Source organism: Gekko japonicus, unplaced genomic scaffold (assembly GCF_001447785.1).
Source record: "Gekko japonicus isolate JY-2015 unplaced genomic scaffold, Gekko_japonicus_V1.1 scaffold140, whole genome shotgun sequence".
NCBI classification, from domain to species: domain Eukaryota; kingdom Metazoa; phylum Chordata; class Lepidosauria; order Squamata; family Gekkonidae; genus Gekko; species Gekko japonicus.
Genome location: NW_015169781.1, coordinates 771,382 through 788,884, shown reverse-complemented (window position 1 = coordinate 788,884; position 17,503 = coordinate 771,382). Strand labels below are relative to the sequence as shown.

General features: G+C 48.5%; 1 protein-coding gene across 1 annotated transcript; it reads right to left on the bottom strand.

The window, feature by feature from the left end:
* Nucleotides 1–567: 567 nt before the first annotated feature.
* On the bottom strand, nt 568–3,804 carry LOC107115155 (chromosome unknown open reading frame, human C9orf172). The gene is made up of 2 exons (XM_015416781.1): nt 1,650–3,804; nt 568–1,574 (listed from the first exon to the last, which is right to left on the bottom strand). Exons 1-2 carry the CDS (start codon nt 3,802–3,804, stop codon nt 568–570), a joined length of 3,162 nt encoding a protein of 1,053 aa, XP_015272267.1.
* Between the last annotated feature and the right edge of the window lie 13,699 nt (nt 3,805–17,503).

Here is a 17,503-nt window from a genome sequence, read left to right as displayed (position 1 = left end):
ATTCCAACCCAGTGAGCCCCAGCCTTTGCTCAGCATCAATCCAAAGATGGCAGGATAAGGCCAAAATAGGCTGGGGAGTTTGGACAAAAATGTCAAAATAATTGTCCCTATGAAAATGTGATGGAAAACAATTCAATTTCTATTCTCCAAAATCAGTTAAGAAACAAAACAATACTCTCTACCATGGAAATAGCTGGCTTTTGGGGGCAGGTTGCAAGGTCTGGGATTTGGCAATGACTGAGCATTGCTGACTTCACAGTTACCAAAAGAAGTTGATCTTGCGTTTTGATAGTCAATTTTTAAACAACATTTGAAAATTCCAGATTCTGAAAAGAAATTTCATTTCAGATTGATCCTGACATGATTCGTACTTCGAGCCACACACATCATTCTTTCCCCAAGGAACCTGGTCGCATCCTAGACCGGCCCATTCCACGGCCAACAATTATGCATCAGAAGAAACAGGAACATTCCAACCAATCACATTAGTACTCTGATAATAAAATACACTTCTAAGAAAAGGGCAATAAATAGGAGGCCCTGGGTTGGACTGAAAGAGCAGTAGGATCACATGATATCATCGAGGAGGTTGGGACTTGCCACCCAATCAAGAGTACGTGGCTCAGATGCTGCCATGATCATACACATGAACTGCTTGCCGGTCCTCTTATCAATGGGGTAGATAGTGGTGGGCGTGAAGCGTTTGTTACTCTCCACGAATTCGCAGAGCTGCTCATAAATCTTAGGGAACTCGTGCCGTAAAAAGACTCCACGGATGCGCAGCTCCCGCTGGATGTTAATGAAACAGACCTCGCGGGCTTTGCGCCCTTCCTCACCCTCTTTGTCTATGTCAGCTGTGCCAGGAGGAGGCGTCAGGATTAGCGTTTCCATATCTCGCTCCTTCTTCAGGATCTTCTTTTCAGGACTTGAGGATGCTAAGGCCACCTTGGCATACTTCCTGACCGTTGGCACCTGCACCTTGGGGGACGGCCTCTCGGGGACCTTCTGTCCGACAGCCACGGTTACATTCAGGAGGAAACATTCATCTGGGTCATACTGTTGGCCAGCCTCCCGAAGTTCCCGGGCGTAGTCCCCAAGGTTGTCAGAGTAACTTTCAAGTTCCCGCAGTGACAGGTAAGTGGGAGACATCAGCAAGCTCTCCAAGCCAAACTGCAGGAAGTTCTCTGCAGAGCCCGCATTGGGGAAGCCCAAAAAGAGTACCCCGCGGCCTCTGGAGAGAAAGCCCACCTTAGCAATACGTGAGAAGGCCTTGTGCACTTCTCCGCTCTCTCTACAGAACTGCAGCACGTGGCGGCAAGTGCTGCCAATCCGCCCATAGATGCAGCTCTCCTTGTGGGTGTCCCAGTCCTCCCGCCGGCAGTTACGGGAGCAGTAATAAGTGTAACAACTGTGGCAAGACTTGAAGTAGAGGCAAGCATTGAACATGGTCTCTGTCCGGCGGCACTTGGCATTGGAACACATCATCACGTCATCCTCGTCGGCACTGAGATCCGGCGAGCAGTCATCCAGCATTTTCTCAAAGGTGCCAGTAGACACCGCCATGTCGGCAGAGCGCCTCCCTTGATCCTTGCGAAGCTCGGCATGGAACGGGCTGGGGCCAGGCTGTTCTTTTGTAGGATGGGGCTCTGCCACTTTCCAGGGGTCTTGTTTCTTGGGAGGCAGGGCCATGCCCTCACTGATCAGCCGCCTGAGCTGGTCGGCCAAGTTGCTGACCTCACTGGACGGGCAAGCGGAAGGGGGTTTGTAATCAATGACCAGATCTGTGATAAGCTCGTCCAACTGCTCCAGGCTGCGCTGGCGGGCAGCACTTTCTTTGGTGCCAGGGTCTGGAACATAGGGCCGGGCTTGGATGCAACCCCTGCCTTGTACATCTCCCGAATCCAACACATCCCAGCTGGCTGAGCGCCTCTCCGTTTTACAGAAACCATTGGCTCGGATGTCATTGTCAGTGATCGTGATCTCTGGGGTGACAAACCAGCCATGACGCCCACCGTCCATGTGCATCTTCTCGATGAGGGAGTTTTCGGAGAGCGAAAGCGCAGCATAGCGCTTAGGTGAAGTGGACAGATTGACCACAACTGGTTGCCGTCGGTCATCGGGGGATAAGGCACGGTGTTGATCCCGGGCCAACAGGTTCTCATAGCTGCGCCCACGCAAAATGGGGTCCTCCCGGCGCACGTGGGGAGTCAGGATATTGTCCCAGGACTTGGAATAGTGACGTGTGTCCGTGCCAAGGCGGGGAGGGCTGGCACTGTAGCTGGCATGCCAGGAGGACAACATGGCTCGGGGCCCAGGCTGGTGGGGAGTGAAACGGGACATCTGCCAAGTCTGGTATGGCAGTGCCCCTCTATCAGGGCAGTACCAGTCATTGAACTGCACGGGCTGAGCATTGCGTGGATATGGGTAGGTTCTGGACATGACTTCCCGCTCATGGTATTTCCCATAATCCTCTGCATAGAAGACTCGGGGGTTGGACCTCAAGGCAGGGTAAGCCCTTGGGTCCTCAGCATAAACAGCTTTCACGGGAGGAGTCCTGGGGACATAAAAGCGAGAGTCATCCCCATAGTATGTCCTGGTGGGGGCCTCCTGGATGGGATAAGCCCTGTTATCCTCCACAAAAAACGTCCTGGGAGGGGGAGCATGGAAGCTGCTTTGGGGGGGCTCTTCTGCATAAAACGGCTGTGGTGGGAGGGCATGACCCCCATACTGGGGAGGGTATCCGTCATAGCCAGTGCTTTTCAGGGGGAAGCTGCCCGGCTCTTCAGTGTAGAAGAACTTGGTTGGCACATATGGGGAGAAGGGGATGCAGCCACCTTCTGGCAAGGCTGGACCTCCATCGTAAAGTTCAGCAGGGTAGGGCGCCAGGACCCGGTGTTCCCCACTATAGGTGTCGCTGGGCGTGGGAGTCCGTGACATGGACATCTGTCGGCTGCCGGGCACTGTTAAGCTGTGGGCAGTGCCAGGAGGCCGAGGCCAGGGTGGCAGGGCCTCCATGTGGCCATGAGAGGCCTTGCTGCTGCGAGCAGCGTGCATCACCGTAGCCTCATCCGGCTTGATGTCCACCCGGCGTTTGACGTGTACGCTCTGTGGCATAGGCCTTACGGCAGGCGCCTCGTCATAGCAGTTAGCGCCACTTACACAGAGGGGCGAAATCCGGCTACCGCTGCTGCGCTGCGGTTGCAACTTGATGGGATGCACTTCGTTCATCAGGGCCTTCGTGGAGGAATAGCCGCCTTCTCGACGTGGGGACAGCTCGATTCGTTCAGGCTCTCGGGAGACTCGATGGACTTCACGCCCCCTCCTGGTCGGCACCGGTGGCGAGGAAGAGGAGACAGGGACGGCAATGGGGGTGAAGGCAGTTTTGACTCGAGGGGTGCTCTTAGACCTGGCACGCCTCTTGGGCTCTGCCCGAGGGACCGATTCCGTTGGAGCATCTCTCCCTCGGGACTGGGGCTTGCTGACAGAAGCCTCTGGAGCTGCTGTCCGGACCGAGGCCTTCTTGCCAACAGGAACAGAGGATGGTTCTGGAGTGGGTGGTCGCCGGGAGATGCGCTCCATGGCAGGCGGCGTGGGTGGCGGTTCGTCGAGAGATTCCAGGAAGTCGAAGCTGCGGCAGTGCCGCTTGTTGAAGTGCTGGGGGTGGGTCTCCGAGGATGAAGTCATGGAGGTGTCACATCGCCTCATGGGCTGGCAGAAGGCAGAACGGGAGGGGTTGACAGACGCCACCTTGATGTCCTGATACACCGTAGACACCAGGAGATCAGGCGGGTGCGTTCGGGTCATCTTAAAAGCAGCTCTCTGCTCTTTCCAGCTCCTTCTCAGATCATCTCAGTGCGCCACAACAAACTCTGGAACAGAAGAGGAGGAGGAAAGGATCAGCTCTAAGGCTCGCTAGAGAAAGGAGGCAAACCAAAAGGCAAAAACCACACAAACAGCTGCTGCTTCAATTTAAACAAACCCTTAATGTGTTTGGACTCCGGTTGTGTGTCCTCACCAAGAAGTAGGGATGCCAACCTCCAGGTGGGACCTGGGGATCCCCCGGTATTACAACTCATCTACAGACTACAGACATCAGTTCCCCTGGAGAAAATGGATGCTTTGGGGGATGGACTCTCTGGGATTGCACTCCACTGAGCCCCTGTCCTCCCCCAGGCACCATCCCCAAATCTCCAGGTGTTTTCCAACTTGGATCTGGCAGCCTCACTCCCTACCCCCTGCTGGTGGCCAGGGGGGACCCGCCAACCCCGCCAACAATGGAATTAAAAATAAAGAGGGCAGGTCCTAAGAGTATGTAACTAGAGCAGTCTCCAGAGTAAAAGATTCGTCGTGGGAGTTTTACTTGATTCTTTCATCCAATTTGCATAGGAATAAAATCATAATTTGGAAGAAAAACACAATCTTAACTTGTCCTTTAGAAGATGCCCCAAACAGTCACAGGTGGACCCATATTAGAAAAAGAAATTCCCTCCTATGTGAGACTTTCTTGAATTACAATCTCGAAAGAACTCTCTCAGCCCCATCTACCTCACAGGGTGTCTGCTGTGGGGAGAAGAAGGGAAAGGAGACTGTAAGCTGTTCTAAGACTCCAAGTGAAGGGCGGGGTATAAATCCAATCTCTTCTTCTTCAGTAACAATTTTTTAAAAACCCTGCTTCCTGCTTAATCAAGAGCACCTTTTTAAACTGAAGGGTTTAAAATAACCAATTAAACACCTGAACACTACACTTTCGAAGGATCAGCGTGTACTGATTACATCAGGACCTGCCATATTACTTCCTAGGCTCCCTACCCCGCAAAAAATAGCTGTTGGCTATACACACCAGTCAGACTGTATATGCGCTACGGATGCGCTACGGATCTGCGGAGATGTTCTGCCAGGCTTTTAGTTGAGGGCAGCGATGGCTACGACTGGCACCCTCATTTTCTTCCTATGGCCCCCCATGTCCCCTGCCCTGCCCTCCTGCACTGCAGCTGGCAAAAGGGGTTGATCGCCATCTGAACTGGTTGTTTTATTAAAGTACTGTGATAATTTTAACATGCTGATTATATTTTATCTGTTATATCTGTTTAAGGTTGTAAATTGCCCAGAGACTGTTCGCGGGGCTGGCCAATTCATAAATATAAATAATAATAGCTGTTGTTGTTGTTGTTGTAGCAGCACAGGATTTGGTATCAGGTACAGAATACAGCTTCCAAAGCTCAGAATTTTTTTAGGAAGCGAGTTTACAGCTCTCATGGTCATGAAGATATGCTTGAAAGCATGTGAGCGCTGGTGCTGAACCCTCAAAAGATGGAGGGGTGAGGCTGAATCGGGTCTCCACTAATCAGGGCTTTGATGCCCTGCACTGCTCCATATGCCCATATGTTTCAGGCAGAGAGGTACCGTCAGAGCTGGCCTCAGAGAATTTTGGTGCCCAGGACAAAACATTTAAAAGCAACGTCTTCCTGTTAAATTATATAGGGCATGATCTTATGGGAAGTTCTTAAGCGGAAGCCTCATTGAAGCTGAGTGCAACTGTCACATGGGGAGCCCCCAAAATGATCCTAGCCATCACCTACCTGGTCTGGGGGAAAGGGGTGGCTTAGAACTATTCAACATCAGCAGTGGCTGTGGTCTCAGCTCAACATTTGTGCTCATCCCCAATCTGGAAATAAACAAAACATGGATCAGAAGAATGCGCCCCTGTCTTTCCCCCCGCCTCTCTTGCAGACAGGCACAACATTTTCCAAGGGTCATAGATTTATTTTGTATAATGCTACTTAGCATTTCTCAAAATGCCTCAAAACAACCAAACAAAAATCGAGTTGAGTGGGTCTGACTCATATTTCGTTCTGTTGCTTCAGACCAATATGGCTCCCCACCTGAATCTATCAAAACCACCAGTAAGGCAGGCCAGCATTATCAATCCCCCCCTCCAGTATTATTGATGGGGACCATATGCAAGGCCTGGACCCTTCACACAAATATTTCCATACAGGATGGACATTTATAAACACAACTGAGCTCAGGTCACCTTTTTTTCAAATAAGCAAAAGAATGCAGCTGTTGTTTGTTTTAGAAGTAGCCATGAGAAGTAATAGTTCCACGGTACTCAGCGCTAGTCAGACCCCATCTGGAGCCCTGTGTCCAGTTGTGGGCACCTTAAAACAATGATGTAGACAAACTGGAGCAGATTTCAAGAGGGGCAATGAAAATGGAAGTGGAAGATCTGGCAAATAAGCCCTGCAAGGAAGACTGAGGAAAACTGGTCTGTTTGGTCTGGAGAAGAGAATACTCCAGGGAAATGTAATCAGGGGGTTTTCAGCTTCTTAAAATGCAGTCACGTGGAAGAGGGCAAAGATGGTTCTCTGCTGCTTCAGAGGGCCAGATGAGAGCTAATGGACAAGCTACAGGAGGGTAATTTTAGATGAACATTAGAAGACACTCCTTCATAGTTCAACAATGAAATTGACTACCTAGGGGTTGCAGCCGGTAGTGTTTGTGACTCGGGATTTTGTCGTGGGCAAAACTCCAGGACGAGGCCTGTGAAGGTCAGGGTTTTGAATGCTGTTTAGCGTTTTAGGATGCTGCATAGTTCTACCAAAGTGGTCTCTCCCTACGTCTTCTACTGACAGGCCAAACCCTTCTAAACATAGTTATTACATATAAGACATCTAGAAAACAGGATTAAAAGACAAACCTTTTATTTATAACCAGGGATAAGAGAAATAAGGAAGTTCAATAATGAGGCTTCAAGCAATTTAGAGACACCACACAGCTTTTGCTGGACATGTTAAGTTACAACATTGCAGATGTTAACTGTTGGTGCACAGATCAGTTAACTGCCAAGGTTTTGGTTTTGAGGTGATTACTGCCTTTCCCTCTACCTCAGGATTCTTACAGTGCAAATGTGAGCTTCTCCCCAAACTATAAATCATTAACCAATTTACCTCAGAAACTAGACCCTGAGACAACTTCAGTCTTTTCCTCAAACATGCACTGTGCTAGCCTACTTTATCACAAAGGACAAACTCTGAGACTTTCAGAGTCTCCTGAGAAAGGAATAGCAGCCTACCCCCCTGTAAGCACCAACCCTGTCCTCAAACATTCACAGAATTCTTTAAGGCATTCATCATTTTATAATACATGGAGACTCTGAGACCTATGCAGTCTCCAACGGCATGTTTTCTCCCAGCTAACACTCTGGAAACCTTGTCTGAACAGAGCTGGCAGCATAACAGATTTTTCTCTCTCACTACCCCACTCCCATCTAGCTTCCTCAGCCATCCATGGGCAGGCTGTTAGCTGCTCTATACACAAACCAAACAGGCATACAAAGGATTAGTGAGTGCCAGGAAGGGGCAAGACCATTGGCCACAGGGCTCCAGAATCACTGCCACCCCACCACCAGCCTCCCCCCTGCCAGGGACTAGGAAAAGATCGTCCTCACCCTGTGTGAAGTAGGCAGCAGCCCTCACTGCCATTGGATGTCACCTGCCCATGCCCCAGATGGGGACTGTATAAGTAGTGGGAGGAGACTGTTATTCTTCTTCCCCCCTCCTTCCAGGGGGGAGACACATCAGCAGTTTCCTTATTGCCCATTGCCTAAGACCACCTGGGGATGGGGCTAATGGGCTGTCACTTGCTAGAGGTCTTGAAGCAGAGGATGGGATCTAGCATAGGGCTTCCTGCCTTGAGCAGGAGGATGTACTAGACAAGACATCTTTCCACTACGGTTGCCAATGTCCAGGTAGGAATTGGAGATCTCTGGGAATTACAACTGACCTCCAGCTGACAAGAGATCAGTTCTCCTGGAGAAAATGGCTGCTTCAGAGAGTGGACTCTGTGGAATTATACCCTGCTGAGCTTCCTGCCCACCCATTCCTCCCCCACACTCCCCAAGGCTCCACCCCCAAATCTCTAGGAATTTCCCAACCCAGAAGTGGCAACTCTTCCTTTCACTCTAGAACTCTATGACTCTAGTATGATGCAGCTAATGCAGTGGTGTCCACTGTCATCCTATTACAGCACGAGTGTATGTGATCTTGAGCTCAGTCCACTTCATCAGATGTTTGAAGAATTATCTTCAGATAGCAAAAATAAGGTGTGGAGAAACACACTCCACAGTGGGCTACATCCCAATATTTCAAGGTCTGGAGCTTGCACAAAGCCCACACTTGATTTTTAAAGTTTTTCTTTCCTATTGGCAGAAGACAGGCAAGAAAGGAGAAGTTGATTGTTCCCAAGTATTGCCCATCCTGTTAACTACTCTGTTGAATACCCAGTCATAAAAGCTTTATAAATCAAATGCCTCACCTAGCAGAAGACAATGAAATGGCCAGCTCACACCTTAGCTGGAGTCTGACACATAGGAGGTGACAGATACTTGGGATATGAGAGGCTAAATAATTTCTTCTTCGGGACCTTAAGAAAAGTAGACTTGATTTACTGGGGGGTGGGAGGCTGGGCAGACAAAGGAGTTCAATTCCTTAGGCACAGAAGGAATAGGGTCCATTTTGGCTGATTTCATTGGGACAAAGGAGTTCTCACACCTGGGCTCCACCTTGATAGCCACCATTGCCACATGGAGACAAATAGTAGGTATCTTGGACAAAGACTGCAAGGTAATGGGAAGTTTTTATAATGATGAAACTTCTAACTTTAAAGACTAGCTAGGGCACATATAAGGCTGAGGGACAGAGGACTGTGTATCTGCACCTTTTCTTTGTAGTTCTTTCTTGATTCGTTGCTGTGCACAGTAAGGGTGTGGTATTTCCTTTTTAATAAATCCTTTTCTATTTTAAATGCTGGTAGTTGCTCTCTTTACTACATAGAACTCCATTGTTCAAACATGCTATCTAAAATAAGCATCATGGGAAGAGTGGTGACTGGTTGCTAGATCACTATTTCCCCACAGTGCACAAGTGCAGTAAGTGGTCTCTGTGGTAACCAGTTGTTGGTTAGCAGGAGACACAGGCCTAGGTGGAGATTTTAAACAGCAACTCTGAAGGGAAGCTAGGAGTGCTGGCCCTTTGGGTGGGAATTTCCAAAATTAACCAGCTGGTGGCAGTGTACTGAAGGAGAAGCATGAGAAAACCTAGAGTTGGGTGGACTTGGGAGAGCAGCATGCCACTGCTTAGTGCCTAGATGCCTCAGAGGGTCAAAAGTGAATAGGGCTTGCAGGGCCGTTCTGCAACACAGGGGTAAAAATCAAAATAAATCACAACCGGTTCAAAAGAAAATGTTGTAAATCACAACCGGTTCAAAAGTAAATGCACACGATCCGGTAAATCTGTGATTTTTAACATTAAAATATGCAAGTCGATCCAAAGCATCAAACTATATAACTCTGCATTACAAACATGTTTTTAAAAATTATTTTGAATGCATTCATAATAGATTCAAATAATCAAAATCCAAAGCAGAGGTCTTAAATTATCAGTTACAGATGTAAGAGCTGGTTTCCAAGCTTCCAAGATACAGAGGAATTTTAACACACATTAATTTCTCTGGTCCAAAATCTTCACTCATCCTGCTTCATTAAGTTATTGATTCTGCCTTCCAGAGTCTCACAAATATTAACAGGTGCAACATTTCTAAGTTCAAAGGTATACACGTAAGTACAGAGATAATTTACAATAGACCTAACTGGTGGTGATAACTTTGCTAAACTAATATTTATTGTGGGAGAGAAAGTCTCACGCTTGGTCCCGAGGGAGACCAAGAAAACGGAGCACTAGAACAAGACTTCAGACAAAGGGCACAACACCCCCACCCACCCTCCATACCCAAGTCGATGCTGTAACCTAACAGCAGCTCTCAGCTTCTTGAACAGGAGCTAAAATTGGCTCATTCTACAGGAAAACTGTAAAGAAAATCTCATCAGTCCCACCCACACATGAACTCTGCAGTAGCTTCTTCCAAGATAGCCCTGAAGGTTTGACATGACCTAAGACTGCCAATGGGCTTTTCTAGAATTTGTACTGGGGCTAATTCATTGAAGCTCACCGTTCAGGAATCCTCTTCTCAGGCTGAGCATTGAGGAGTAGCTCAGTGCCCATGACTGGCATGCAGAGGGTCTGAGGTCCATTCCCAGGCACGTCCAGCTGAAGAATCTCTCTGGTTGGGACAGGCCATTCCCAGTCTGAGACCCTGCAGAACACTTCTGCCTGTCAGAAGAGACAATTCTGGACTTGCCATACCAATGGTCTAACTTGACAGAAGGCAGCTTCTCCTGAGAAGGCCCCACAGCTCTGTGCTGGACCAGATGCTTTGCAGACAAAAAGTCCCACATTCAGTCCTCTGGCATCTCCATTTAAATTATCTCAAGCTGGGAAACACTTTTGTGCCCCGGGACCTTGGACAAGCCATTTCCACTCACCGCATACTGAGCCAGAGGCAATGAAGGTCTGGCTTGGTATTAGGGTTGCCAAGTTCCCTTGCCATCACAGCAGGGGGGGGCGTAAGATGTCATGCACTACACTCTGGGTTTTGGGCAAAACTCTATGGGTTTTTTTTTTTTTTGCTTTTAAAATGTGAACAAAAAAGGGAACCAAACTTAATCCTGAAACCTAGGATCAAGACCCTAATAAGGTAAGGAAAACAGAGTAGAGGGACAACAATTAAAACTTGATATATGTGTGTGTGTTATATATTATATATATTAAGTTTTAATTGTTGGCCCTCTACTCTGTTTGACTTATCCTTTTTGCTTTCAAAGCCATAGAGTTTACCCCAAAACCAGAGCGTCGCTGCATGACGTCCCTGTTTGGGGGTGGGGTTCCCTCCACTGGCCAGCTGGCCGGCAGTGGATCAAAGCCCCCCAAAGCGGGGGGACTCCCACTGGGACTTGGGGGCTGGCAGCCCCACTTGGTACGGGGCCATTTCTGCTGAAGGGAGAGTGATATTTCAGCCACTGAGTTAGGGTTGCCAGTCTCCAGGTGGTAGCAGGAGATCTTCCAGAACTACAACTGCTCTCCAGGTTACAGAGATCAGTTTCTGCGGAGAAAATGGATGCTTTAGAAAGGGAACTTTATGGCATTATACCCCACTGATGTCCTTTCCCTCCACAAACCCCACCCTCCACCCCACCAAAACCTTCAGGTATTTCCCAACCCAGAGCTGGCAATCCTAGGCTGACCATCTGTTTTGACTACACAGGAGGTCCCAGACTCCATTCTGGCATCTCTTGTTAAAGGATTTCTGCGTAGTTTTTCATAGGGAAAGGCTCTGAAAAGTGGCTGCTAGCCAGAGTAGCTAGCCCTGGGTGAGAGGGACCAGATTGGACTCAGTGTCATCTTCATGGCTCAGGGGCAGAGCACATATTTTGCATGCAGAGAAGGCACCACCGGCATGGCCTCTGAGATAGGAAAGACCCTGGAGAGCTGCTGCCAGCCAGAGCGGGCAGTGCTGGGCTAGAGGGAGCAATGCTTTGACTGGGCATAAGGCCGTTTTGTCTAAATAAGTCGCCGGCTTAGTTGCAGACCACCAGATTTACACACAGAAGATCCCGGTTTCCATCTCTGGCATCTCCAGTCAAAAGGATTTCAGGTGTTGAGAAAGAGCTTCCTCTGCCTGAAACCCTGGAAAACCACTGCCAGATAATACTGGGCTAGACAGCTCTTACGAGTGTACATCCTATGCACTAAGGCTAGCCCCCAGAACCCCTCTCTGTGGTGCAGTTAGTTTGCCTCCAGATATATATTGCTATCCTGCCACTGCTCGGCCGAAGCATCCCTGCCACTGATTGCCTGGACATGCCCTTAGGGTCCTTCATACTGAGTACTGAGAATGTGCAGTGATTTACTGGAGCCAAGAACTCAGCCCAGGGTACCTCTCTGAGCACAGGCATTGATGAGCATTACATCAGTTGATCAGCATTACATCAATCATGTCTAGTATTAAAAGGCAGGCCCTCTGGTGGACCTCCTGATGGCACCTGGGTTTTGGTCACTGTGTGACGAAGAGAGCACTTTCACACATCCTAAATAATGCACTTTCAATCCAATTTGCAACTGGATTTCACTGTGTGAAATAGCAAAATCCACTTACAAATGGTCGCTGAAGTGGATTGAAACTGCATTATTTAGCATGTGTGAAAGTGGACTGGATGAGCCATTGGCTTGATCCAACATGGCTTCTCTTATGTTCTTAAGTTAAAGCAAGCAGGAATAGGGTTTCCAACCGTCCCTTTAATAGCAGCTTAATGCGATGTTATTTACCTCCATGCCATGGAAAGCTTCATCTGCCCAATTCCACAGATTAGGCCTCTATAAAAGGAACATGATTTTTTTTTCTGTGGGCCTGTTGACAACCTTAAACGGGAGCCTGGGCAACTCTCATTGCAGAAATTAAGTTGCTGTAAATGGGTTGGCTAATTTAGTATGCTTTGGTCTCCCCCTAGTGATCATGGCTTGTATGCCATGCTCACTGGAGGGAGAGTCTTGTAGCAAGTTTAGGGGTCTTGTAACAAGAAATATGGAGGCAAGGCAAGCAATGGCAAACCACCTCTGAATGGCTCTTGCACTGAAAACGCTATGGCGTCACCATAAATCAGCTGTGAGTTGGCAGCAAAAAAACAAAAACAAGCCACTGTAGCACTGTTAAGGCTGCCAACTGTTACGCTCCTGTACCACTCAAGTGGTTAAGATGCTGAACTGCAGGGTGTGGAAGGTCGGTAGTTCAGCAGTTCGAGACCCGAGTGTGCTGCATGACAGAGTGAGCTCCCATCTCTAGTTCCAGCTCCTGCCAACCTAGCAGTTCGAAGGCAAGAAATTGCAAGTAGATAAATTGCAAGTAGATAAATAGGTACCACTTCAGTGGGAAGGTAACAGCGTTCCGTGCGCCTTGGTGTTTAGTCATGCCGGCCACATGACCACGGAAATGTTGATTTCTATAGATCCAGCCTCTAAAGGCAGAGGAGTAGGCCAGGCTATTTCCCCCCTGATTAGTTGGCAACTGTAAACTCCATTACCTCTTTCATTATTCTTCTTGTGGCCAGACAAGGTTACAGTCTGTTGCCTGGGACTGATACAACCCCTCCCCTCTCTCTCTGTGGTGAGTGAAACCACAAAGAGGTCTTGGTCTGCATTGATGGCATACACCAGGGAGTGGATGCAGTGATAGAACTGGCATCACAAATAGAGCGTACAGTTGCCATGGTTTCACTGCACGCGCAAGCACACACACACACATTCTTTTTCCAGAGGAAGAGTGCATGCAGAAGAAGCTGCAAGGGACACCCAGGGCAGGAGGGAGAAAGAAGTCCATAGAATTGGCTGAATTTGCCATGAGAGGTAAATTAGCCTCTGGCATCTACTTGCCAAGATGCAATCGCTGGGTGGGAGGGGAGGGTGGAAAGGAAAGGTCCAGATCACCCCCCCCCAGCAGTGTCCCAGCTGGTTCATATGTGCAGAAACACCTCTTACTGATGCATCCCTCAATAAGTCTGCCAGGTTCACACAAGCAGCATGCTGACTGTTCCAAGACCATGTTACTTAAGGCGGCAAAGGACAGAAATTGCATGACCAAGTGCTCCACGTATGAAATCTCCCTGCTCAAGAAAAAAACTATCTATCAGGGAGAAGAGGTCTAGCCATGCCCTCTTCCTAATCTAATTTTCTAGGTGCAGGGCTTGTTTGTTTTTTCTTGAGAGAATTTTATTCAGCCACATGGTATCTCCTCCTTGCAGTCTGAAATGGAATAAACCAAGTGCAGCTTGACCACCTCACCAGTTGCTGGCATGAACCAGGCCCAAGAGCAAGGTTGGATATTTGCGGTTTGGTGGTAGAGGCCTTGGAGCCCAATACAGGCCCAATGCTTAATCAGGGTTAAAAGACTAGGCGTGGCCACTCCCCCTTTTTCTTTAGCTATAGTTTAGCATGGCATCTGCACCAGCATTAATGAGGACTCCGCTCTTAACTGAAGTTTGTAACCAGGGTTTGAAAGGCAGGTTGCAAAAGGTGGTTAAGAGGAAACACGGGTCAACGTGAACCATGGGAAATTCTACCATACCGGCACTGAGCTGCTAGTCAGGGTGTCTCTAGTATAAATTTGGCTTCTGCCACAATCTCACTAGGTGATCTTTGGCAAACGAGCCAGCTTCACATCCCTGGCTTACCTGCAAAATGAGGAAAATTTGGAGCTTGGGGGAGCCACAGGACACCTGCTGTTCATGCAGAGGGTCCTGAGTTTAACTCCGGGCTCAAGAATCCCTGCTAGCAGCTGCTGGGAAAGATCTTTCTCAGCCAGAGACCCTGGTGACCTGCTGACAGTGAGATCCAAGCTAGATGGACCAATGGATTGATGGCATAAGGCAGCTGTACACCACGGAGGGTCCATGGCTCAGTGACAGAGAACCCACCTTGCATGCCCAAGCCCTTGGGTTCAGGCCCTGGCATTTCCAGCTAAAAGACTTCAGAGGTGCTGGGAAAGAGCTTCTCCGCCTGAGACCCTGCAGTGCTGCCACCAGTCAGAGGAGACAACACTGAGCTTGACGGACCAATGTCTAACTTGGTATAAGGCAGCATCATATGCTCAGTCTGTCAATGACATGTCACTGTCCTGGGAAAGGCGGTGGCACTGTGGTAGCGTGTGTTCTTTGAATGCAGGAGGTCCCAGTTTCAGTCCCTGACATCTCCAGCTAAAAAACTCTTCCACACAGCATAACAGAAGTATCTGCCTGAAAGCTTGGAACTGGAGGAAACAGTACTAGACCAGATGGGCCAGCACTCTGATTCAGAAGACAGCAGGTTTGTGTGTGATCAGATGGTCCACAGCCATAATGTTGAGCCACGGTTAAGGAAAGACGGGGAGAAACCGTGCCAAAGAGGCGTGATTCAGAGATCTGCAGCATTTATCTACGTGCACAACACAGACACAACTGATCTCCGTACATGGAACAGGGCTCAGGAATTGTACTATTTCCCCATATGGTTTGGGGGGGCATGAAGGAGGAGTCTCCACCCTGGAATCCAGGCCAGCAAACTTCATCTCCATTGTGGTATGCCTTCTAATCCGAATCGGCCAAGACTGACCTTGGGACAAGCAGCAAGGCCTGTCACTAGCTCCAGGAATCGGGAATCCGGGAGCTGCTTCCATCGCAACAGGCAGAGAAGAGAAGCAGCCATCACCAAGCAAAGCCATTGGCAACACACAATCTCAAGGCTGTTGCACACCCACACAATGCACCACCCCCTCCACAATGGCACTGACTATGCAGTTTCACACACACGACACTGGAGACAAATGAAAGGCTTTTGCAGAGAGATGAAAGAGGCGGCCAAAAGGGATCGATGCTGGCCGATGCACAGGCTTGTTCTGCTTTCATCTCCCTCCACAGGTGTTCCAGGTTTCTGCCCTGTCAAGGGGTTCAGCAAATGGTGAAAAACAGAGGAATGGGGGGTTAAATTTCAGCAGACTTTTAAAGGGTGCTTTTAGCTGAAAGGTGATTCATTTTATTCTCTCTTTGAGCTGCTGTGATGATGTCCTTTTTACTAAGTTTAGTTCTCCCACAGTTTTAATGATGGGTTTTTATCGCTGACCTGAGTTTCTTTTCATGATCTTTCAAAAGAGTGCCCAGAGGTGATGCTGTCAGGACAGGAAATCTTCATTTTTAAAATAATGAAACATACATGAATAAATGAAGTTGCCATGTACTGAGTGAGATCATTAGTCCATCTAGCTCAGACTTATCTACTTTGATTGGCAGCAGCAGAGAAGGATCTGTCTCAACATCTAGATTTATTCATTTAGGTACACACTTTTCACACCAACAGAGACGCAAAGCAGTGTATATCATTCTTTTCTCCATTTGTTTCCTCACAACCACCACCCTGTGGAGGTAGGTCAAGCCAAGAAAGAGTGACTGCCCCAAGTTCACCCAGTGAGCTTCCATGGCAGAGGATAAATTTGAACTCAGGTCCATCAGATGCTAGTTGGACATTCTAATCACTACACCCTGACCCGGATAGTCCAGACTAGCCCAATCCCATCAGATCTCGGAAGCAAAGCAGAGTCAACCTTGGCGAGTATTTAGAAGGGTGACCTCCAAGGAATACCAGGGCTGTGACGCAGAGGCAGGCAATGGCAAACCACCTCTGAAACGTCTTTCGCCTTTAAAAAAAAAAGTCTACCTCACCACCTAGTAGTGCATAACACTAAAAGAGCTAGAACTTTTAACTGCCAGACAATCTTAGGATTTCCTGGTTCATTCTACCCAGAATGCCATACGATAATTACAATTATTACCACACACACAGGCTTTCTAATCTGGCCCCTTCTGCATACAAAGCACTTCCCAAACTTCACAGTCTCTGCCAGGGCCAAAATATCCTGCTCCATGTCCCCAGAAGATGCAACAACGCAGCGACAAAAGCCCAGCTTGGAGGGAATTTATCACACCAAGAAGCTGACTGTGCCGCACGTCTCTCAAGGGACTCTTCCAAAGAGGTTTTCTGAGAATACCGTTCAAAACCATCCTAAAAAAAAAAAAAGAGTCCTTGATATGCTCGTAGTCCTCATGTTTGCCATTTACTCTCACCCAATCGGTTTACTACTGAGCAAAGTCTCTTCTTCATCAGACCCAAGAAGGGGGAGGGCGGCGAGAGGAGGAGGGATGGGAAACCTGCTGGCTCAAGACATCTTCCTTCCTCTTAGTCAGAAAGCAGGCTGTGTGGAGGAAGTATCTAGTCCTAAACAGTCAGCAAGGCCTAATTTGTCCGCCACTCTCCCCACCCCCCCTCCCCAGCCCGGAAAAGCATCCGTTTCCCCAGGGAGAAACTATACCCATATGATTTTCAAAGCAAACGAGAGCTATTTTTTCCTTTCCGAACAAGAGGTTCACCATTTCTGCACTGCCCATACTTGTGATGGACACTGACTTTACAAATACCTCTCATCTCTTTTCTGTCCCACAAGAACAAGGTTCACATGAGTGTGGACGAACAGTAAGGAACAACCTGAATAATATGAGCAAAAATCTCCCTCCCCCCTCCCCTTGTTGCTGGGTCAAGCTGAAGGCCCGGTGGATCTCGGGTTGCTAGATCTCCCTTAGCCCCCAGCAGGGGATGGGGGGAGGGTTGCCAGATCCATGTTGAGGAACTCTTGGAGATCTGGGGGTGGAGTCTAGGGAGGACAGGGCCTTCAGTGGGGTACAATGTCATGGAATTTACCCTTCAAAGCATCCATTTTCTCCAGCAGAATTGATCTCTGTAGTACGAAGATTAGCTGTAATTCCAGGGGATCTCCAGGTCCCACCTGAAGGCTGGCATCCCTAGGTGAATTCAGCGCCCAAACAGCAGACAGCTGGAAGTCCACAAGCAGGACATGAAGGCTGTTCTTTGCCATCATCCGATACCCAGAAGTAAACTGCTCCTGTATATGGAGTTTCCACTGAGCTATCGTGCCTAATAATGAGCAGCAGACCTACACTCTGAATAATCCTCTTTTTAAAAAACACCTCAGCGGCCATCAGCATATCTTGTGGCCATTTTCATAAGGAAAT

Bases quoted from the DNA above. Each gene is read 5' to 3' on its own strand.
- LOC107115155 (XM_015416781.1), bottom strand. From the start codon at position 3,804: ATGACCCGAACGCACCCGCCTGATCTCCTGGTGTCTACGGTGTATCAG. The intron at 1,575-1,649 runs CAGAGCCCCATC...ATCAAGGGAGGC, and splicing joins ACAAGACCCCTGGAAAGTGG to GCTCTGCCGACATGGCGGTG.